This window comes from Berghia stephanieae, chromosome 7, assembly GCF_034508935.2.
Source record: "Berghia stephanieae isolate SIO BIC M18660-M18661 chromosome 7, UCSD_Bste_1.3, whole genome shotgun sequence".
Taxonomy (NCBI): domain Eukaryota; kingdom Metazoa; phylum Mollusca; class Gastropoda; order Nudibranchia; family Aeolidiidae; genus Berghia; species Berghia stephanieae.
The window spans coordinates 46,876,089-46,900,855 of record NC_088366.1 but is presented as its reverse complement, the minus strand read 5'-3'; the positions used below and the strand labels follow the sequence as shown (position 1 = coordinate 46,900,855).

The following is a 24,767-nucleotide window of genomic DNA, read 5'->3' as shown; positions in this document are numbered from 1 at the left end:
TTTGCGGCGCTGCACTGCGGCTGACGCCTGGGTTATACCTCGTCCTAGCTAAATTTGCGGCGCTGCATTGCGGCTGACGCCTGGGTTATTCCAGTCTTACCTTGGAATAGACCTCGAGAAAAATTTCCCATATGGGATGAAAAAGGGAATTTTATTATTTTAAATTTTAAACTGTTATCTGTCTGCTCAACGCCACAGGAACATGGATAAGTTCCGGATTTATAAGCTTAGGAGGCAAAATGGCCCATGGTTAGCGCGTTGTACTCTGGACTCAGAGGTTCTGTGTTCGATTCCGACCGAAGCCAATTTGTACTTTCTAGAGCAAGAAAATTTACTCCAATCACTCACTCCATTCAGGTGTAAAAGGGTACCCGTCAAGCTGGGATAGTAATCTGCGATAGACTACAGACTAGCGTCCCGTTCAAAGGTTTTCAAACAAATACGTTAATTGTCCGCTTCACGCTATTGAAACCGGAATAACTCCTGCACCATTGGCTACAAGGCTCTAAAGGACTTAATTTGTTTTACAATGAGTCCAAGTGGCTCAGAATGACTTATTTAAAAATATTTTCATTGAGAATTCCCGAAATAAATAACGATAAAGATAATTGATCCCACAAGGTACCGAATAGATGTGCGACCGGTTTTAGACACGTTACTGCTGTTTCACAAAGTGTGACACTTCTTAAATTATATTTATAAACATACGTTTTTAAATTGCCGAAAATGTTTATGTTGCTATGCCTTCTGTACGTGGTTTCATCACATAGAATTATTTTTTGAATTGTTCTTGCTTTTTTATATTCAGAATTGAAATAAATAAATAAATTATAACTGTGAAATTGAATGTAAGCTTCAGTTTAATATACGAAAACAGATAAAATGGACGTTTCGGATTTCCCCTTCATCAACAGCACATGATGAATTAAAAACTACAGACGAATGAGATAATGTGGTAGTGACGTTGTTAAGATGCATAAACAAAATCATTGATGGGCAGGAAATCGTATGCTACTTTGTGAAGAAGCGCGAGTTAAAATAGAGCAATAGAAATTTATAAAAGGTGCGTACTTAATTATGTCAAAAGAGGGGAGGCGGGAAGGAACTGTGTAATGCAGTATAGAAAGTGAAATAAAATAAAGTGTGGACTATTGTTGGAAAATAAATACAATGGAATTGGAAATAATACAAAATATAAGGGATGTTATGTATTAATATATTAGTGGCATAGCCAACAAAGCAACATTAGTTGAAGTAGTGTAGTATGGATTTGTCAGTAGTAGTAGTAGTAGTAGTAGTAGTTGTAGTAGTAAGTAGTAGTAGTAGTAGTATAGTAGGCATGCAGAAAATATAGATACGGCATTTACATTTTGACAACGGCGCCGCCAAGTCTGGGACTTTTTTGTCCTAGTGCGGAAGTCTGCTATATTTTTCTACTATCACAAACGATATGAACACGGGACTGGGACAGTCCTGTCCTAGTGCGGAAGAGGTGTAAGTGAACGTCGGATAAAATCAATCAATTTTTGTGGTCTGAAGGTGTAGGCTTTAATATGATTCCACTGTACTTCTTTCCCGATTGACCTCAGTTACCAATTTATTATTATTATTATTGCGCGCGCGCGTGTGTGTGTGTGTGTGTGTGTGTGTGTGTGTGTGCTTGTAAGGGCAGACGATAGACATAAAATGGAATAACATGTGCATCAAACAATGAACGCTGCTTTTTGGCGTGCTAACGACGTAACCACACAGGTCTGATTTCCATTACAAAAACGAGCCCTTCATTAATTGGGTTATCAGACCTGCAAATAAGTAAGGAGAGGGCACGTCGCGTAATATATCGTGCACTTAAGAGCATGGTCATTGTAAGAACGGAAGAAAGCGATTTAGTCTAGTTTTTTTTTTTGGTGTGTTTTTAAAAAAAAATATCTATCTAAAATAATAATAATACTTTATTCATCCAAAGGAAGTTTTTTGTACAGACGCGTTGAACAGACATGATAAGTAAGCAAAAAAAAAAAAAAACAAAAAAAGATTTGTTATCACTTTATCGAGACTTTAATCAGTTAACAAGGGGTCCCGATAGCTCAGTTGGTAGAGCACTCGCTTCACACGCAAAGGAACCGTGATCGATCCCGGGTGCAGTCGTGAGGTTTTATCTGGTTCCCCTGTCCACCCAGCAGTGAATGGGTAGCCGAGTCTGTTAGATTTGGCGGAAAGTTCTTTTCGATAGACTAGCGTTCTATCCAAAGGATATAAAGCAATTGCTATTGTCCGTTTCGCGCTTTAAAAAAAAACAACAATTAACTATCGTACTCTTTAAAAATACTTGACTTAGATGCCTTTCGCGTCTCGACCGAAAGATCGGGTCGCCTTGGCTGTTTCCAGTATTTCCTGTGTGAGGTGTCTCCAATATTGCCGGTCCTCTGCTAGGGTTCTCAGATTTTCAAGGTCCCCTGCCGTTATGAGACTGATGCTTTGTCCAAGTGTTGTGAGGTTTTTGTTTAGGATCACAGGGAGTGTTGTGATCCGTCTTCCTCTGAAAAGGTTCCCGTGTTTTTGGAAGTATCCCGACATGGCTTGGTTAGCTGGTATGTTTTTGTCCCTGCGTAGTATGTGACCGAAAAGTTGCCATCGTTGTTGAAAAATACGTATCTCAAAATTTGTCCAGACAATTTCCCCTTCTATATCAATCGATTTTAATGGACATCCTCTTGGTTAAATTCTTTTTATCTTGTTTGTTTTTAAGGAAAGAAAAGAAATGAAAAAGTGAGCTTTTATATGACTATATCCACTGAAATGCGCTCGAAGAACTTTACAAAAGGCCCCAAGACACAAGCAATACGATACATGAGGCTTATAAGGCGCTGTTATAAACCTTTTCCAAGGAGATAGTATGAAGTATAACCGGCCTGGAATGTACTCAATTTACACCTTAGTGCTGTGAGAGAATGTGAGCATTTCCCCGTAGTCTCAACTTCGTGTCGCCGGCAATGATGGGACTTATCCAGGGATCTGCATCGAAGGCCATATTTCAAGACCACCTAGCTCCACAACGGTGAGACGGGGGCGAGGGTGACGCGTTTTGAAAAACCGGGATCATTTGCTGAAAATGAGAATGGCGCGACGATGATATTTTAATAACTTTGAGACCGCTGATGACAAGGGTTGCCAGATTATTTTTCAACAAAATGCCAGGGGAAGACTCAAAAAATGCCAAAACACTCAAAAAAAATGCCAAAGTCTGTTGACTCCCACCCCCACTGAGAAAACTACTCACTTTTGATAGACAATTTACTATCATATCCTGGTGGCTTGCGTGTTTCCTTTTCTTTCTTTTTTTTTGAATTATACTAAATTTCCTGTTGGGGTAATTTTTTACCTACTGACTACTAAGTGGAGTGCTAAACCACTACACCACGGTTGGATTTTAAGAATGAAAAAGAAAGGTAAATACGTAAACATTTAAATAATTATTGACAATTAAGAAAACTTACTGTTTCGTGTTTCTTGTGAAACTTAATTAAGAAAAGGTGTCATTTGAAGTATAATATACAAGAAAAGAAAATGCCAAATGAAAATGCCAAATGCCAAATGATTTTTCTAATGCCAAACGGTTTTCAAAAATGCCAGATTTTTGGAATCTGGCATTTAAAATGCCAAACTGGCAACCCCGCTGATGACAAACAAAATCGACAATGACGTAATTTTTCAGGTTACATTGAACTGTTTGCGCATGTGTACACCTTTGTAAACAAACTAACGACGAATATAAATAAACACAATGTTATGTAACACGTTTCATGTACACTTAAAGAGTTAAAATCAATACTGCAATGAGACGCGAGCAAAGCAACAGTTGGCGATATTGTAACCCTATCCGAATAGTTTATACATTTATGAATCAATTTATTTATTTATTATTTGACCTTATCTAATAAATAGTAATGTTGTTTTTTTTTCTTGTAAACCGTTCTTGTGAACTTGATGAACCAGATATTATATTATTTTGTAGTCAAACATACTGTAGAGATCATTAAGTAAACTTTTTACTTTCCTAACATTTATAAACCTATGTAATTGAATAAAAATGCGTAAAATATATTACAAGTAATATTGCATTGTTCTTTGAAAAATGGAATAAAAAACTGCATTCTGTTTTCCCCACATTTCAATATAAAACTGAAAGATAAGCCAAATTGGCAATGTTGTTGTGGTCAGAAACCATGAAATCTTGGAAACGGAAGTGTTTCATTTTGTAAACGCCCAGAGAGTGCTGGGATGATCCACTTAAATTACTATTCGGGTAGTATCCGGATAGTAGTTTATTACCGGGTACCCGCGAGCAGCAAACACCCCCCCCCCCCTCCGTAAAAAAAAAAAAGAAAGGAAAAAGTAAAGCTCACATTCGCCTCTCGTTCTAAACGATAGGCTCCAGGTATGCGAAAATATCAAATTTGCGAAATTAGGGAGCAGGTACCGATATGAGATAAAGATCTGAAGTGTTTATGAAACGATGCCAGACAAAGCAAGAAAATAAAAATTCAAGAAAAAAAAATAATTAGTACATCGACTGGGGAAGATTGATCTTTTGGGACGTTCCTTTTTTTTTTTTTTTTTTTTTTGTGTATTTTTCTTTCTTCCTCTGTCTGGCACCGTTTCATACACATTTGTTCAGATCTTTTGGTGATAGGCGATACTTTTAAAACAGTTTTTTGTTTGTTTGTTTGTTTTTCTTTCCAATTTTGTTGTTGTTTTTTTTTTTTTAATTTTATTAACAAGATGCAATTCTTTCAATACAACATAAATATCATTTGAAAAAAAAATATTTTCAAAATAATAAAAGAAATAAAAGAACAAAACATCAAACTCGAAGTTTTTGGGCTCAAAATCCTTCTTCAGTCAACAAAAAAAGAAAAAAAAAAGACATAAATCCATAAATAAATGAAAAGTCAGAATTTTTCTACAGAAGAGGACCTACACAATCTCTGTCGTCTATCTGGAATTTAGTAATGTAATTGTATCTTTATTGGGTTTTTGTTGTTGTTGACTAAAGAAGGGTTTTGACTCCCTGTTTGGTATTTTGTTCTTTTTTTAAAGCTGTTATATTCATTCTTGTTGAAACTCTTTGCGGGCGCAACTTTGGTTTTATAAAAGCGGGTAGCCACTACTACAGGATATAAATGGGTACCCTTATAAGACTTTATACTCGCGGATATCCGCCCACCACTTAACTACTCCAGAGAAAAAAACTTCAAGAGAAAGCCATTGGCCAATGTTCCACTGCCTCCACAAGGAAGGAAATTCCCAGTGAATAAAGACTTACCTTGAATTTAATGTATTGGATATAACTTTTCAAAATGACACCCACTTTATAAAGGACGAGAATTGTTTTCATTTAGATCACCGGTACGTCATGTTCGTTTTTGTTCAACCAGAGACAGCCAGTAGCTTGTTGATTTTGTTTGTGAAGATTGTGATTGTGTTGACTCTTCCTTCTTCTTACTTGTACTTATATTATTATTATTATTATTATTATTATTATTATTATTATTATTATTATTATTATTATTATTATTATTATTATTATTATTTTTCTTGAGTCTTATCTTCGTCTTTAGTCTTAGCCCCAAAAATGAATAGGTCTCCCGCAAGTCACAAGGAAGAAAAGAAACGTTTGTCTCATGTTTTTGTAGCAAGAAATGAAGACGATGAGGATTCTACCCCACGTCTCGGGTTGGTGTTAGTGTCTGTCAGGGAAACTTCTGACTGGCTAGGACACGGAGGCTATGTCTAAATCTAAAAACAATCGACGCTGCCCACCACTGCCACCTCTCCAAGAAAGTGGTTTCAGTTTCAAACAGTAACTTTCTTAAGACTTCTTGTACAGGTCATATCATGGACCATGGCCGTAGCTAAAACAAGTCGACTGCATATTTTTGTACTTGTAAAGAATTGGTTGAATGGGGGTTTGCCAACTAATCAATGAGGCTCAAACTCCACTTTATAGTTTTACTCAGGTGTGTCTAACAACACTCGCTGTGATTATTGCCAGACATTATTTGTCGACATTCTGTGGGTGTCATGGCCGAATCAGAATCGACACTTTGTGTTCGAATCCTCGTCCCACCACACTTTAAAAAAAATCTTCTTTCTAGTCTAGAGAGCATTGCAAATTATAAATGTCCCATCCACCACCCCCCCCCCCTTTTTTTTTTTCTTTCTTTCTTTTAAATCTTTTTCTCACTCTTTTTGGAATATTGCAAATTGTCATATTTGTCCCCACTCCGATCTCAAAAAGTATATACTAAAATAATAAATAATTAAAAAACAGACTTTAAAAAAAATCAGAGGGTGATCAGATGGTTGGATTACAAAAAAAAAAAAATTTTAAATAAAAATAAAAACAATTTAATTTAAAGAAATTCATGCTCAGAAACGGAACAAGGCAAAAAGAGAAAAGAATAGACTCGATCATAAACAAAAACAACAAAAAAAAAACAGAAAGAGAGGTTTGTTGCTGTTGTTTTTTTTGTTTTTTTTGGTCAAATTATAAAATCTCTTTCTCTTGATTAAACATGTGAGTAAATACATAGCAGCTAGTGAATAGATGTTTATTTATAATGATAATAATAATAATAATAATTATTATTATTGTTATTTATCATTATTATAATTATAGTAAATATTTGAGAGAAAACAACAGAACAAAACAAATGAGTAGAGCAAAATATATAAATATAATGAATTAAAATTGAACGATCATCGGAGAAATACTACTACTACTATTACTACTGTTACAACAACTAGAATGAGACACATCCTTTATTAATTTAAGTCGTACATTATCTTTCTCAGCTCAAGAAGCTCCAGGTCAGAGATGTTTTTTTTTTTTTTTTCACAAGATGAGTCTGATTTTAATCAATCATATTTATGTGAAGGACAAGTTTTCTGGCCAAAATTTTAAAAACTTAAAAAAAAATTATTATTTTTTTTTTAGAGTACTGCAGAGGGGTCTTAAATAACACATTGATCATTTTGTACACTTTCAGGAAAGACAAACCATGGCGACAGTTGTTCTCCTAGGCATTTTGGTCATCTTAATGCAGAGTCCTGTGCTCAGTCTCAGTAAGTGAACATTTCATATCGAAGGGACAGATTAGGCACAGGTGTTGGATACAGATCTGAATAAAAAAGTGTCTATGAAACAGTGCCAAGGGGAAAAGAATACAAGAAAAATAAAAGACATCCCAAAAAATCGGTCCACCTCAGGGACCAGGCACTGATGTTGGATACAGATCTGAATGGGTGTCGATGAAATAGCGCCAGAGAGAAAAGAATACCAGAAAAATAAAACATCCCAAGAAATCAGCCTGCCTCGGACATCCACCCCCCCATACCCCTTGATTAGAAGGTACGAGTTTGGATCCCCAGTTGAGGCAGGCTGATTCTTTGGGAAGTTTGTTTTTTGTTGTTGTTTTTTTTCTTGTATATATTTTCTCTCTGCTTTGCCTGGCACTGTTTCATTAACACTTTTTCAGATCTTTTTCAGTAGCATTTTACTTTTTCAGTTAAAAATTTATTAATCTTTTTAATTATACCCTTCCACCATGACATCATAAGATGTCTCCTAGGCATTTCATGAAGAAATATAGATAAATCATCAAACAAGATGTCTGATGTCAACTGGAATCACCTATGTTGTCACAGTGAGCAAATTGGGGGTTAATGATCTTGCCCAAAGGAAAAAAAAAACGAAACTGTCTGAAGTAGGGCTCGAAACAGTACAGGACCTTCCGGGTCACAGTGCAATGCCTTAACCACTGGGCCACTTTGCCCATCACTTTTTTTCAGTTATATGTAAATTTGATTTAGATCAATTACTTTCCTTTACGTATTACAACAATGCAAGTATTGCTGGGAGAAATAAATGACTGTCCTAATCATCAAGGCCTCCAGATGATATATGTGTCAGTGCATGACATAATCAGTTGGAAGGTGAAAATTTTGGATTTGCATTTTTTTGCATTTTCTGACAGAATATGCTCACCAGAGCATTTTCATCTTTATTTGAAGTAAATCGGGTAATTTTTCATGAAATTATGGTCAGATGTATGGGAAAGGTATCCAGCAACTTTTCTGAAATTTCATACTTTTTCAACTTGACTAGCTGTAAAAAATATTTAGAAGTGAAATTACGCTTTGATCTTTCTTGAAGAGGTACAAAAAGGGTTGATTTAACCATTTATGACAAGAACTCATTTTTGATAAAAATTGACCTTCTAACTAAACTTGGCAATATCTCAGTTCAAACCTTTTCACCGTCGGACTGATTATTTCATTCACTATAACATATCACAGGTCTGTGAAAATTTGCAGTTGGAAGTGGCACGATGCAACAGTTTGAGGATTTTTAGTGTGGTCTTTGGAATTGACTTTGATTAGTTTATGTATTTCTTTTTCACAGTAATCTCTCTTTGCACTCTCCACTCTCTTGTTTAAGTAGTTGTACATTGTACCATTATCTTTACCAAAGATTTACAGTCCACTCCGGATAATCGCAACATTTTCCAAGAAACGGAATTAATTCTATATAAAAAGTCACTGGTTAATTGCAACAAACTTCGGTTAATCGCAACAAATTTTCGACCTCAAAATGGGTAAATTCAAGAAATCATGATGAGACTTTTAGTTGATCTCAAACTAAGTACTTTGATAGTGTGCTCTTGGAATCTACATCTTTTTCCTATTTGAACCAATTCCCCATTGTCTTACCTTTTCTTAGGCACTTTAATTGTAATGCTAGATATTTTTACTATCCCATTTTCTTCTTTTTTACTGGCGCTGATATGACCTTAAAGTGTTGCAAGCCCTGTGAAACCCTAAAAACAAAAAACAGATAGTGATGGCAGCCTTGGATGGCAGACTATCTAAGATAAGAAAATCAAAGCCGAGGACATGTGCTGGGTGTCTCTGGCATATAACGGCGACACAATGCATTACGCTCAATGATGGTGCAGAGCGAACGCAAAGAAGAAAATTTGACTGTTAATGTATATGCTAATGACCCTTATATGTCCCAGGATTAAGTATTATATAATAAAATGATGATGATAATCATTGTGCAGCTATGTGGTCTAGTGGTATGACACTCGCATTCGGATCAGAAGGTCCTGGGTTCGAGCCTCGCTCGGCGCATAGTTGAGTCCTACGAAAAGGCTCTTAACTCACATTCTCTCATTGTACTCAGGTGTAAAATGAGTACCTGGTCGTTAACAGCATTGTCTCTGTCCGAAAAAATTGTAATATCGCCTAACAGGCGTCATGTCCCGTACTACATGTTAAGCATTGCTGTTGTCCAGGGACCCCTTTTAATGTGCTTTGAGCATGCTGAGGAATTAAGTTTATAATAGTCCTAATTGAATATTAAATTCTATTATTTAAAAAAATATTTTTAAACTGTTACATTTATATTTGTATCCATTTTTTATGGCAGCTATTTTCATTTTTATTTTTATTTATTTATTTTTTAATCCTTAAAGGTTCACTTGAGTTTTTATTTTTTCCCCAGGGTGCAATAGAGAGACGATTTCACCCAGTGAGGTGAACGAAGGGTTCATTCATAGCCCTGGCTATCCCAGAGAATATCCGTCCAGCATTTGCCACATCTGGTATCACATGGTCTCCAGGGAAACCAAGGTTTCTATTGAGTAAGACATGTCTTCATTATTTCAAGATAAAGATCTGAACAAATGTGTATGAAAGGTGCCAGATAAAGCAGGAAAGTAAAATAGAAAAAAACAAAAACAAAAAACATCCCCAAAAAATCAGTCTACCTCGACCCCAGTCGGAAATGCCTTTCTGAAGAGTTGACTGACATGTATTAGGTGATGGTGTAGAACTAAAATGGTGGTCCACAACTGTCTTAGAAATGCATAGAATGTGCGGCTATGTGGTCTTGTGATATGACACTCGCTTTCGGATCCGAAGGTCCTGGGTTCGAGTCTCGCTCAATGCATAGTTGAGTCCTTGGAAAAGACTCTTTACTCACATTCTCTCACCGTATTCAGGTGTATAATGAGTACATGGTCATTAACAGCATTGTCTCTGTCCGAAAAAATTACAATATCGCCTAACATGCATCATGTCTCGTTGTACATGTTAAATGTTGCTGTTGGCTAGGGACCCCTTGTAAAGCGCTTTGAGCACATTTAGTGGATATTGCGCTATATAAAAGCTCAAGTTTTTGTTGTTGTTTTTTTTAACATAAAAAACATAGACTAACAATTGTGGTTTATTTTAATACTGATTTTTAATCAGTGCTGATGGCATTCCTGGGATTTGCAGAAATCTGCAATTTTAGAGTCAAGGGAGGATTTCCCTCAATCAAATGTACTGGCAATGAGATACTTGATGTGTGGTGGAACAAATAGTTGCATTTCCCCAATCTTCAGAAGCTAGCTAGAGAATCAACGATAGTTATATATATGATTTTGTTGAATAATGTGAAATAACATTGGATATTAATATTTTTGTATTTTGTATATCATTTATTTGAAACTCTTGAATGTACAAGTTGGACATGCCAAATGAATGTAAATAGAGTTAATTATACTACGAATATTGAATATACACTTTTTTATGTATTAGATATTTAATTCTCAAAATTATCAATTAATTGACATTGAATACTAATTATATAATTGATAAATCGTATCTATGCATAAAAGTTACACAGAGCATTTAATTGCATTATTGATGCTGTGCATTTAGATGTTTTACTCTCACCTGCATTATGATTTATGGGTCAGGGTGGCATAACAAGGTTGCTGTAAGGCCTCGAGCAATCACCCCACCCCCACCCCACCATAGCTCACTTTGCAGCGCTGCTCTGCAGCTAGTTATTCCAGTCTTCCCTTGGAATTGGCCCATTAGACAAATTTCTGCTTGGGGATGAATAAAGAGATTTAAAAAATTATTATTTGGTTTATTTATTATTAATAATTGTTTTTTGTTTTTTTATAAAATTTCTTCGACAGGATTCGTGATCTTGACATCCCGTCCATGGATAACTGTCAAAGTAACAACAGTAACAGGCTTCTCATTGGTCCCCAAAACCAACGCCAGTACTGTGGAAGTCTGCGGTCGGATATAAGCTATACGGCTGTCATCTCGAGTTATTTCTACATTGTCTTCATTATCCACGAGACCTATACATCCAGCGGAAGAGGATTTCTGTTACATTACAAACTGAGTGAGTAGAAATTGGGTGCTGTCTAATCGCACCTGTAGTGTTGTTTGTCTACTCTCTTTCTCTCTCTCTCTCTCTCTCTCTCTCTCTCTCTCTCTCTCTCTCTCTCTCTCTCTCTCTCTCTCTCTCTCTCTCTCTGGAATCTTTTGACTTTCCATGATGGGCAGGAGGTCACTTGCTGTGTCTTCTATCCTAAATCTATTTGCTTGCTGTCCGTCTTCGTCTTGGAATGAGATTATTTGGTTTTGTTATGGCCCTTGGCTGAGGGGAAACAGTCAATTGTGTTAGTTATAGGAGGTTTATTTTTTACATATAAATCTGTTATGTACTGTTTCATACCTGCTGAATCTTACAGATTTTTCGTAATTTTACGAATTTTACACAGATTTTATGGTCAATTACGAAAATACGAAATTGTATGGATAATTATGAATTTTAATTCTTAGTAATAACTCTCAAAACTTGCTCTAACCGATGGAGGAATAAAGTAACCTTTCATTCATTCCCTCACAATTTGTGCGTCGCTCTTAGTTCTTTGATGATATGCGATAACATCTTGGTGCAGCTGTCCGATTTGTTACGCTTTGATCATTGCTGGTTCAGAGGCATATGGATTCCGGTCAAGATGTCTTCATCATACAAGTTATATTCAACGTTTCGCTTAATATTATATGAACACATTTATACCGGCCTTTAGTTCCACTGGTTACAAACATGGTCAATAAAGAGCACAAGAACAAAGTCCGAGTCGTTTCACATTTCAGTTCTATATATTTGAAGTTTACTTCCCAGGTTAAAATGTTGTTTCAGTACTTTGTGGGTTAAAAAGAAACCTTGTACAGTTTGTAATTATTATCAATTATTATTAAATGATCATTTAATATTGATTAAATTAAAAGGGTGATAGTACCATTTTAAATAATATGATATATATAAATCTATAAATAAGAAATAAGGATAATATAACATGTAATAAAGTATATATATATATATATATATATGTGTGTGGGGGGGGGGGGGGAGAGACAGAGAGAGAGAGAGAGAGACAGGGATGGATAGAGAGAGAGAGAGAGAGATGGTCCGACCCGATGGTTGGACTGATCGTCTGATGAAGAGGACAGATGAGTGTATGGATGAATATATGGATGGATCGATTAATAGATGTTTACAATGGTGGATGAATGAATGGATTGATAGATGAGAGAGAGAGAGAGAGAGAGAGAGAGAGAGAGAGAGAAAGATTTTCATTTCATTAATGAAGGACAAAAGACATTGGTTTATAACTGTAAAAGTCACTCTGCTGCCTCCATAGCCTCGTGATTTACACGTGACATATTTTGTGCTGTTTCCATAATTTTACATAACGGGGCTGCTATTCTAATGTTGACCGGTTGCTGTTCTTTATTCTTTTTGCGTTTTTCAAGAAGGTTGAAAAAACATTGCAATCACTGATTTATTTTGAATTTATTTCGACCAGATGTGATGACTATGGACTAATTGCTGTTGTCAATGCTTTCCCGCATATTTGTTTTTAATCGCGTTGTCTCTGTCGGAAAAAAATGTAATATCGCCTAGCATGCATCATGTCCAGTTCTACATGTTACGCGTTGCTGTTGGTCAGTGACCCTATTTAAAGTGTTTTGAGCACCTCTAGTGAAACTTGCGCTAAATAAAAAATCTCAACATTACGTAATCTGTCATGAAACTTGTAGCGCATTGTCATTATCAATGTCCACATTGAAGATGAGATAAATACCTGGTTTTAAAGATTAATATCTGGTATTAAATCCTGAAACAATTATGTTTTGAGATTCGTTTTCTTTTCTTCTGTGTTTCTTGACTTTTCTACTAAGCCTACACAGTTCATTCAAATGTTTATCATGAATTTCTTGAGTGTGCTCCATGTCTAAATGAAATTTTAAAAATCATAATAAATTCAATTTTGTTGAGGCACAGATGGAATTTTAGCAACGTATAGTTCAATTATAATAGATTCTATTTGTGGAAGAATAAAAGTTGTTCTATGTTTCTGTTTGAAGAATTTAATTTTTTATTGGAAAAATTAATGCATTTTAAATTACAGAAAAGCGGTCTATTTAGGATTGAAATATCACGATCATTATATACAGCACTGGCATAAAATACATATGAATGAAAAAAGGAAATCTTGATAAATATTAAAGAGTAAAGAAATTTGTGTTTAAGCTCATTGTGAAGCGATAACAAAGAGATGAAAGTGAACATAAATCGACTGGTATCACCCGATATCACTGTAACTTAACTCACTAGGGGATTCCCCGTAATTTGGCAGGCGTGGCCCCGGGTCAACCTCAGGTCATCACTTGAACTAAGTTGCTGCTCAGGCGATATTTTCGTTACTGTGTGCTGTAAAAACCCTTAAAAACAAATACCTCTCTATCTCTTTGGGAAAAATAAATGCTCTTATCATTGATTTTTTTTGGTTTTTTTTTTCTAATGAGGTAGATATAAAGGGACAAATAACTGTAAATAATATTAAAGACGACTTAGAGTGTAATAATTTATATAGGGTGCAGAATCCACGAAGTGTTCAAAGCTGCTACGCATACAAATACAGTTGGTAACACTATACACAAATACCGGCTGTACTGTGTGGCCTTGAGCATGTGACTTTGCCCTAGCTCATTTTGCGGTGCTGTACTACGGCTAATGCCTGGGTTATTCCAGTCTTATCTTGGAATAGATTCTAAGACAAACTTCCCCTATGGAATGAATAAAGGGAATTTTATTTGTTTTTATTATTATTATTATTATTATTATTATTATTATTATTATTATTATTATTATTATTATTATTATTATTATTGTTGTTGTTATTGTTATTATTATCATCATTATCATCATCAGAACCTGAGTCTTTTATTTACCATTTTTCATGTCAAAGGCTCACCCGATGACCTGCTCGAAATGCCCACATCAAAGAGACCCATTGTCACAACAATGCCACCAAGAAATATAGATGTCATCAGCAGTGGAAGGGATCAGCCGTGCGTGATGACGACCACCGACGATCACGGAATCATCACTATTCCCAAAGTGGTCATATCCAAAGAGCGGAAAACATGTTCGTGGCTGTTGCAAACTCCTACTACCTACACAAGATCAAAAAGCACAACCCCGATTTATAGATACGCTCTACGGTTTGACCATTTTCACTTCTTTCCGGACTGCTGCACATTGGACATTTTTGAAGGATCCAGTGCCAGAGATGGCCGGTTGGTCGGGCACTATTTCAGCGCCAGCCACCCTCATTCTCTCTACGCTCTGGGACCCCAGGTGTACATGAGATTGACCTTCAGAAATAATGGGTACTTTGGCAATTTCACCATTCAGTATCAGAGGGAAGGTAAGTGGTAGAATCTGATCGCACAGTAGCCTGATAAAATTGGGACTGTCTTGATTTAGCAATCTGGAGAATTTTATTTTTTTAAATTGTACTGTTTATATGTATGAAAATGACTTTTCATGTCCCAGGATTATACTTTTTTTGTGCTACAGAATCAAAACAAGGAACAGAAATTGGTTCCAAATTTAGATCATAGTGTATAATAGTCCAAACCTACTGCTGTTTCGGGTCATGATGGTATTGGTGTCCCGTCTTAGCTCCTTGAAAAGTTGGCTTCTATATGATTATCAAGGACGCAACACTAGCATGATGAAATCTTGCGGGTGGTTGGATGGGAGCATCACCCTTGAATCATATACCTATGATGTTCGCATGGGTGTACGATCCGATAGTGATGTCGTTTCTTCTTCTCTTTACTAGCCTATCCTGCTTCTTTGGTTTGTGATTGTATTTTTGACAGGGGATATTTTTTTTTTCTGTAAATCTTCTGCCTGTTTGTTCTTGGTTATTTATAATTTAGCTTATGATATCTTTAGGTTATGATTTTGATTTACATTTGTACTATTTTTGTTAGATTGCTTGTTTTTTTGTTTCAGCGGTCTCTCATATAACCTCAATTGTGTTGGAAGAGACCTAAAGCAACAAACAAACAAAAAAATGATGAAATCTCAAATGTAGAAAGAAAAGGTTAAAAGTCTTTTTCTTTTTCTTCTTTCAGCTTATCCCGCATTTTGCATGGTTGCCATAATGAATGCCCCATCTCTATGCATCTCAGTTCAGAGCATCATCTTTCTCCAGGCCCAGTTCTTTCATATCGTCCTTTATCTTATCCAACCATTTAGTCTTTTTCCTCTTTCCCGCTGATTGTGTATCCAATACTACCCTTCCCGCATACTCCCTCTCTAGTCTCTTTACATGTCTGAACCATTTCAATCTTATCTTCTCTCATCTTTATTGATACTTTCTTCACTTTAGTCAACCTTCAAATTCATTTATTTCTCACTTTATCTTTTCTTGTCCAGCCAAGTGACTATTTCAACGTCCTCATTTCTGCCACCTCAACTTCTTTATCTTGTTTCTTTGTTGTAGCTTCTGTCTCTAATTGTGGCCTTCGTAAAGTTATGGCCTGATACTGACCAAAAAATGACATCAAAATGCCAGTCTTTTGCCACAAAAGAAAACAAATCGTGAGTTGTATTCAATAGTTCAACCAATGAAATAACTTGTTTCCATTCGCTCTACTATCAACAACTCACTAGGCAGTGCAAAAACCAAAAAATGACGTCAAACTGCCAGTCCTTTTGGATTTCAGTATCAGGCTATAACATAACGACGGCTATGCCCTAATCCACACAACATTGCTGGTCTTGCAACTGTTGTATATAATTTCCCCTTCAGCTTTGCAAAAATTCGTTTGTCACACATAACTCCATTTACCTTACTCCAATTATTCCAACCTGCCTATATCCTTCTTAACCGCCATCTCCTTGTACAGTTGTTCCTATTTGTGATTTGAATTGGTTTGTCTGGCACATTCTCTTCCCAATCTTTACTGATGGTCATGCTCTCTGTTGTCCTCCTGCATTGTTGGCTTTATCAGGATTCCGCTGTATTATTATTATTAGTATTAGTATTATTATTATTGTTAGTATTAGTATTATTATTATTGTTATTATTATTAGTATTATTATTATTAGTAGTATTATTATTATTATTATTTATTATTATTATATTATTATTGTTATTATTATTATTATTATTATTATTATTATTATTATTATTATTATTATTATTATTATTGTTATTATTATTAATTGATAAACGCAACTCAATTTTCAGAGATCTGTCTGTCTGGCTACAAAGCGTGTTCATACAACGAGAGTGGCTGCTACCCGGCCAGTAAACGATGTGATGGCGTATGGGACTGTCCCATGATGGGGGGAGACGAGAGAGGCTGCTCGAGTAAGTATTTTATCTCATATGCATCTGGTATTTTCCTACATTTGAACAGACATTGTTACGGAGTAGATCCATTGTTACAGTGAATGTCATAATCGGCCGGATGGTGAAAAAGTTTGAAGAATGTCATCTCATTTTCCACCCATTTTCTCCAAGTTTCCAGTCAATAAATCAATTATTACATTACCTACACTATATGTTACAGTGAATGACATAATCAGTCATATGGTGAAAAGGTTTGAACTGAAATATTGCCAAGTTTAGTCAGAAGGTCAATTTTTTATCAAAAATGAGTTCTTGTCATAAATGATTAAATCAACTTTTTTTGTACATCCTCTTGAAATATCAAAGGTTAATTTCACTTCTAAATATTTTTTTACAGCAAGTGAAGTTGAAAAAGTTTGAAATTTGAGAAAATTTTATTTTTTTATACAAATTGTTTATTACTTCGTACGTTTTTACTTTTAGAAGTGTTATTCTTGTATGTGTCAGTGCATGACATAATCAGTCGTAAGGTGAAAATTTTGGATTTGCGTTTTTAAGCATTTTTCGGGTGGTTTTTCATGAAATTATGGGTGGAAAGAGAGATGAAATCCTTCAGTTGGACCTGGGGTGAGATCTGGAAGCTGGCAGAAGACAGAAGTCACTGGTGCTCTTTACTGTCAACCTTATGTGATCATAAAACACCAAAGAGGAGTAAAAGAATATTAAAAAAAAGATAATTGATTTATACAGCAGGCAGAATCAACAAAGTGTTTGAAGATGCTACACCTACAAAGACTTACTTACTTACTTATCCGAACCAACGACCACCTGAGCTCTAGCCCTTTACTCCTGTAAAGACTGATAGCCTAAATAAGCTCAGAAGACACCAGCAAAGCATCATCTTTCAACTAAGAACACAACACGTACCGCTCAACAACCATTTAAGCAAAATTACAAAAGACACATCCCCTTCCTGCCCCTTATGTCAACACCCCAATGAAACAGTAACACACCACTTGCTTGAACGTCAACCTCTTGAAGACCTGAGCTGCACAATCCTCCCACCAAATCCAAGCATCAGTAACACACTGTATAGTCACCTGGAACAACTACAAAAGACGTCTAACTTCTACGTCATTGCACAAGACCACCTACAAAGACAAAAGGTAACACAAAACACAAATACTATTAATACTCAAAAGCCCATCTGAATAGGAGTGTTTTCAAAACTTTCCTAAAATGACTGAGCTCGGGGACGTCTTTGATTTCTTTGTCACATTTGTTCCATACTTTTGGGGCCCATTCTTACGAATTTTTGTTTTTTAAAAATTTATTTGTTTATTTTTTTTAATTGAATATCCCCAGCCTCTTGCTCTGAGCACAAGTTTTCCTGTGGTAACACGTCTGCTTATTGCTTCTTTGAAAAAGATCGATGCAATGGAAAAGGGGCCTGTGCCAACTACAGAGATGAACAAGATTGCTGTAGGTTTTTTGTGTTTGTCTGTCTCTTTCCCCCCCCCCCCCCTCTCTCTCTCTCTCTCTCTCTCTCTCTCTCTATCTATCTATCTTTGCCTATTTCTATATCTCTCCACCTTTCCACCCCTTTTTCCATATTTTTTCCATTTCTGAAAAGGATGGATAAAGTTTATTATTATTATTATTATTATTATTATTATTATTATTATTATTATTATTATTATTATTATTATTATTATATGATCCAGACATACTGCTTTTTTGAGTCATAATGGTATTGTGTATAAACGTGTCCCACTGGGTGGGGTTCCTGACCTCCCATAGTGGACAGGGAGGTACTTGCTATCTCTTCTATACCCCTATATGTGTTCTCCAACTTGCTTTCTGTCTTTGTCTTAGAATGAGATTGCTTGGTTTTGTCCTGGTCCTGGCTGAGAGGGAAACACAGTCAACTCTATAGTTAGTTTTGGGAGATGATATTTTTTTTCCTTGTAAATCATCTCTCTGTTATGTACTGTTATTATTATTATTATTATTATTATTATTATTATTATTATTATTATTATTATTATTATTATTATTATTATTATTATTATTATTATTATTATTATTATTATTATTATTAAACTGTAACTTAAACCAAACAAGAACATTCAGACACGAAGAAACAGCAAGAAACTGGAAAAAGAACGTTTTAAAACAAATGAAAGAAGGAACTTTTTTTCATCTAGAATTGTAACTAACTGGAATAAACTGCAAGAAACCACAGTATCAGCAAAAAATTTGAATAAATTCAAAGCAGAGTTAGAGAAAAGCAACATCCTAGGAAACAAGTACAATTATAAAAATTGGTCCAATCATTAATAGATGAGGAGGAGCGAAGGAGACTACACCAAGTCTAAAAGCTCTATACAGAGGTATCCAGGTATTATTATTATTATTATTATTATTATGTTGTTTTTTTTAGCAGTTGATTAGTAAATATTTGAGTTTATTCCTCTTAGTGCTGGCCCTGCTGTTTTTTGCACAGCTTGCGACCGCAAAATTAAGGAAAATTTTCTAATTCAGATATGACTACTTATTTAAGTGAAGTAAATAGTCATATCAGAATTTTTTACTTCTTTATTATAACAATTTCATTGACAGCAATTTTTTATTGTAATTTTGTTTTCCCAACTTTGTGCCTATTTCCAAATCAGCATAATTTTTGGCAAAATTTGCCATTTTTGTCCCATAATTTTTTGCATAATTTTGAGTTTGAAATTGCGTTATTCTGCGGGGATATTTTATTACATGGGTTGCATGTAGTTAGTTGTTAGGTGTGATACAACATATTTAGAAACCTGCAAAAGTTTTTGCAAAATTTACTTATTTTCTTCTGCAAAATTCATCATTTTCTTTGCAAAATTTTGAAATATTTTTAAAAATAAAACTGCAGGGTCAGCTAGTGGGATCTTGTGTCAGTGTCCGGCTGAGACTTGGGAGATCTCAAATTAAGTACACTGATAGTGTGCTTTTTCAATGTACATCTATTCCCAATTTGAACCAATTCCTCTTTGTTTGACTTTTTCCTCAAGCCCTTTTAATTGTACATCTAGGATCTTTTCACTATTAAATTGTCTTCCTTTTTTCTGGCACTGATATGATCTAAATGTGTTGCAAGTACCTTAAAACCCTTAAAAACAAAGATGTCCCAATTTAGCTCTTTGAAACGTTAACTGCTATGGTACTAAATCTCTTCTTTTTTTTTTTTTTCTTCAGCTCCTTCGCAATGTTCCTCAGACAAAGGTCTGTTCCTATGTAAAAACAGGCGATGTATTTATGAAAAATGGAGATGTGATCACACCCAAGACTGTGAAGACGGAAGTGATGAAGAGGATTGCAGCAGACGTATGTAACATACACTAATTCAGGGGGGGGAGGGGGGGTCCCAATTTTTTTTCACCGGTTACAATACCATACTTTGGGATTTTTCTTCTTTACGGTATATAAAAAAAGAAGGGTCTGGGATGTGTGAAACAATTGGATGGTTTACACTAACAATATTATAAACAGTGAATTATGTTGTGATCATGATCACTGAACTCCACACAAGCTTGACCAGGGGATTATGTTTCACAAGATTCATGTGCATTTCTCACTAAGATTCTCACCCTGGTTTCAAAATGACACAGCAAATTGTACACTTTGTACACACTTGACATAAACAATTGTTACATTTTAATAGTTGAAAGCCAGAGGCGGGGCTACCAATTGTGATTTCTACATTCATTAAAAAATGATAACAATATGGATTACACATGCAAATTTGTCACAATGATGAATTCTTTTCGTAGCATGAGGCGAATAACAGTATTATTTATAGATTGCTCACAACCAGAAACTCAGAATGGAGAGGACAAATTAATAATTACAGTGCAACCTCTGGATAACGACAACCCCTGGATAGCGACATTGACCTCTGGTCCCGAATTTTTTACTATATGTTATTAGTAATAAAAACCCCAAAATAATGACATATATTTTAGTAAAACCCTTGTTTAGCAACATCGTTATAAAAATAATCGGCAGTTGACGCCGATGTTCAATACCCAAACATCTCAAACTCTATCTAAACGCCTTTTTCCCCTCCCAATGAAATTGCTTTGTTACCGACCAATCAGAACACATGTTTACTACACTGCATGAAATCTGCGCTTGCTCACAGCGAAGAAGTTGATCAGTGGATGGTACTCTCAAGGGTCCCCATTAACCGTCCACGATAGCTACCTGTCTGAGGTCAGTTGAAGTTAGCTGATATCAGGCAATGCTGTGTCCAATGGGGGCAATTAAGGATATTTATGGTCTTATCCGTAATATGTTGGAATAGCCGGGAAAGCAAAAACAGCCTCTTTCACTTTATTGTTTTCATTTGAAACATCGGCTGTTCTGCTAAACATCAGTTCACATTTGATCTTATTGTGATTAATGCCAAAATTTGGGGGGGGGGGGGGGGTTGTTTTGGTTTTTTTAATATCGCAATATTTAGGCCTACTTATTTTATTTAAGTGCTTGTGAATTTTGGTGCACTTAAAAAGGTATCTCAGTATTCAAATATCATCAGCAGTATTGCATGGATTTCATTTTAATTAAACTCAAAACTAGATCTGTGCATCTATTTTCTTGTGGGAATTTATTTTCTTGCTTTATTCTTAGTTTAGTTAAATGGCGTTCAAGTACTGCTAATGATCAAAACAAAGACAATACACATTTGAAAGTGAAATCGAAACTGGTATAGATAGAATGAAGTTGACCTCACTCAGGTACACATAGTTATCGTGTTAATCCATAATTTTTCAGGGTGGCAATGTTGTGAGTTTCTTGAGTTTCAAGTGCGTAGCATCTATCCTCTTTGTAAACAGGAGAAATACTCATTCTAACGTTTTGGACTCGTCTTCTCTCATGCACTGGACCGCGCATTGCATTGTTATGTATTCATGGGTCTCACCATGCCCCCTTTTTCCGCCATCTTGAAAACCCCGGAATAACGACACCCCTGGATAACGACATAATTTTCCGGTCCTGGGCAATGTCGTTATCTATGGGTTGCACTGTATATCATTTTGATTATGCACCTCTTGTATTTGAAAACAGCAGTTCCTTTGAAAGGTTATACTGTACAAAAATTACATGGATAAAGAAGTTCAGATGGAGTGACATTTCACATTATCACATTCAAAGCACCCCTCCCCTCTCCCCCCTCCTCAGTAAATTAAATTCAAGAATGGCAAACATGTACCATGCTCGATGGATGACCAGTGGGTTTTGTACGACCTTTATGAGTCGTCTTGCTCAACAGTGGTCGGGGATTATGTCTTTGTGAAAGGCACTTCTCCTTGTCCTATTGTAGACGGGCATAAAAATTCGGAGGGCCCCCCTGTTTTTTGGGTTTTTTTTTTAACATCAATGTCTTTGTCTAAAAATGTACCTCACAGGCTGCTTGTTTCGTCCAATATATTTCATGTTCATTGTCGACCAGGGAAAAGATAAATTATAAATGCTGTGAGCATTTTTCAACAGTTAAGTACTATTTAAATGATGTCTATTGTTACGTTATTTCAAACAACCCAAAATTATTTGCTAAATTACGCCACTGAATGGGTCTGATATAAACTGGGCTTCACCAGGGACTGATCCTGGTCTCTTTGCTTGTGAAGCAAGTACTTTGTATTTTATTAAAAATCAAATTCGCTTTTATATAGCGCAATATCCACAAAACGTGCTCAAAGCGCTTTACAAGGGGTCCTTGGCCAACAGCAACACGAAACATGTAGGATGGGACATGATACCTGTTAGGCGATATTAAAATTTTTTCAGACAGAGACAACGCTGTTAACGGATAGGTACTTATTTTAAACCTGTGTACGGTGAGAGCAAAATGAGTAAAGAGCCTTTTCCAAGGACTCAACTGTGCACAGAGCGAGGCTCAAACCCAGGACCTTCCGGTTCGAAAGTGAGTGTCATTGCCGATTCAAGGTCTATCTTGTATTTGTAATAGGGTTTCCCACAGGTACCGGTATATCCCTCCTCGAACACACTACTGTAGTGGTAACTGGTCTAGATTTGATGAGCATGCTTGAAAATACTACCTTAAAATTCTCCCCAGAGTCTAGGGAAAAGCAGGGAAAAATATTTTCCTGAATCACTTCTAGGCCTGTCTGTTTCGTCTTTAGTAGATGGTATGAGAAGCAAGATAAGTCTGTCTGGTTTGTGTTGTGTGTGTGTGTGTGAGTGAGTGTGTTTCAGCCAAAGTAATTTGTAATTTAAGCACTTAGAGTCTGGTGTCTCAGAGTTATAGCGCTATATAAGTTTTCACCATTATTATTAAGTTTTTTCTCACTTATTTTCTTTTTCCCACCAGTATCATCTCCTCGTTTGATCATTGCCTGTGTTGTTGGGACTCTCATCAGCTCTCTCCTTCTAGTCCTGGCATTGTCTTTTGCCATGAGAGTGTACGCCCTGCGGATGAGGAGGAGACACGGAGAGCTGCCTGTAAGACACGAATCTCCACTATCTCGTATAGAGCAGGATCTGCTTCGTCGAAGAGCTCCCCCACCTCAGTACAACGAAGCTATGATGACGTCTAGGTCCTACGACGAGGCTTATCTTGAGCTTTTGAGCCAAGGTCAAAGTAACAATGCAACAGAAATGTCTTCACCCCAGGAAGGTGTGAATAATAACAATACTTCTGGTTCCACGACAGGACCTAGGCGGGACAGAAGCAGACGCAGCGGAAATCGCAGACGCGGTGGTCGGGATCGTCGTCATCACAGAAATCTGCGACTTCAAAATCAGCAGCATCTGCAAGGATGTCCGGCCTTACCCCCACCCCCACCACCACTTCATTATTTCACAGAACAGCCTCCTAGCTACACAGATTCTACATCTGGTGTTGTAACTGATATGTTGGAAAACCAGCCTTCCTGTGCCAGTTCAGATTTTAGTTCTGCTGATGGCAGGAATCACGAATTACAAACTTTATCTAATGTTGTGTCCTTGCTGCCGTCATCATCATCAACATCTTCCACAACTACTTCATCAGAACCTGACCCTCCACCATATTCTCTCCACAATGATTTCCAATCTGACAGCAGTAGATCTGATGAAGACGATGAAGATGATGATGATGATATGATTGATGATGTTAATGATAACTACACTAATAGTAACTTTTCATCGTTTTCATCATCAAGAAGAGTTAGTGGTAATAATAATAATAACAACGATGACGACGACGATTGTTTATTGTTGAGAGGAGAGCATAGTGAGGATGAAGATGAGGAAGATGATGATGAAGAAGATGATACTTGTCTATCTGTAATCCCTGAGTCCACCCATTCCCATCTCATGACGTTTGCCGTCCCTCCACTGGCCCCGAACACGACCATCAGTCCAGACTTGATGACAGCCACGGAGTTGGAACAAATGTCTTCAAACATAATTAAAGAGGACGACGGCGAAATCGAAAATAACGGCCGTGTTCATGACAGCGATAAGAAGGATGAAGAAGAAGAAGTCGTGGCAAGTTCAAAAGACAGCCCAGAGGACTCGGGTTCAGAACCATCTCCTCTTCGACTTACATCGGAGGAAAACTGTCATTCCCAAAATGTGAACATCGCTCATTGTTCGCTGAAGGAAAGCTCTTCACATGTTGGAAATGGGGATGGAATATCTGATGTTATCGATGAAAACGATGATGATGATGATGATGATGATGATGATGATGATGATGATGAGTGTATTCTTAATGGTGGGGGACTCGTGGCTGAAGAGGACTACGGTTATAATGACGAAACAACATCAGACACAACATGTCTTCTTGGGAGCTGACTGTCAAATGAACAAGTCACCGTGATACTCTAAGCTGCTAGCAGCTGTGGATTTGTAAAAAGTAATTTTAAAAATGTATATAACAGCTTCAAAAAAGAACAAAAAATACCAATTATCTCCCATGGGGGGGTGGGGGGGGGGGGAAGTCACTGTTGATGTGTCATCTATCCCTGTGTATATTTCCTTTTGAGTCTCATTCTAGCGGTGCATAGTTGAGTCCTTGGAAAAGGCTTTTTACTCACATTCTATCAGCGTACTGAGGTGTAAAATGATCATGATCACCTGTTCGTCGTAGATTGAACAATTGACCAAACACCAAACATACGTGAACGAATATTCATC

The 24,767-nt window shown here is 36.3% G+C and overlaps 1 protein-coding gene across 1 annotated transcript; it reads left to right on the top strand.

The window, feature by feature from the left end:
* Positions 1–5,211: 5,211 nt before the first annotated feature.
* LOC144977381 (uncharacterized) lies at positions 5,212–24,499 on the top strand. Its single transcript, XM_078922539.1, has 9 exons — positions 5,212–5,409; positions 7,053–7,128; positions 9,572–9,710; positions 11,040–11,254; positions 14,175–14,636; positions 16,476–16,598; positions 17,946–18,062; positions 19,818–19,946; positions 22,957–24,499. Exons 2-9 carry the CDS (start codon positions 7,065–7,067, stop codon positions 24,423–24,425), a joined length of 2,718 nt encoding a protein of 905 aa, XP_078778665.1. The 5' UTR covers positions 5,212–5,409; positions 7,053–7,064; the 3' UTR covers positions 24,426–24,499.
* The last annotated feature ends 268 nt before the right edge of the window (positions 24,500–24,767 follow it).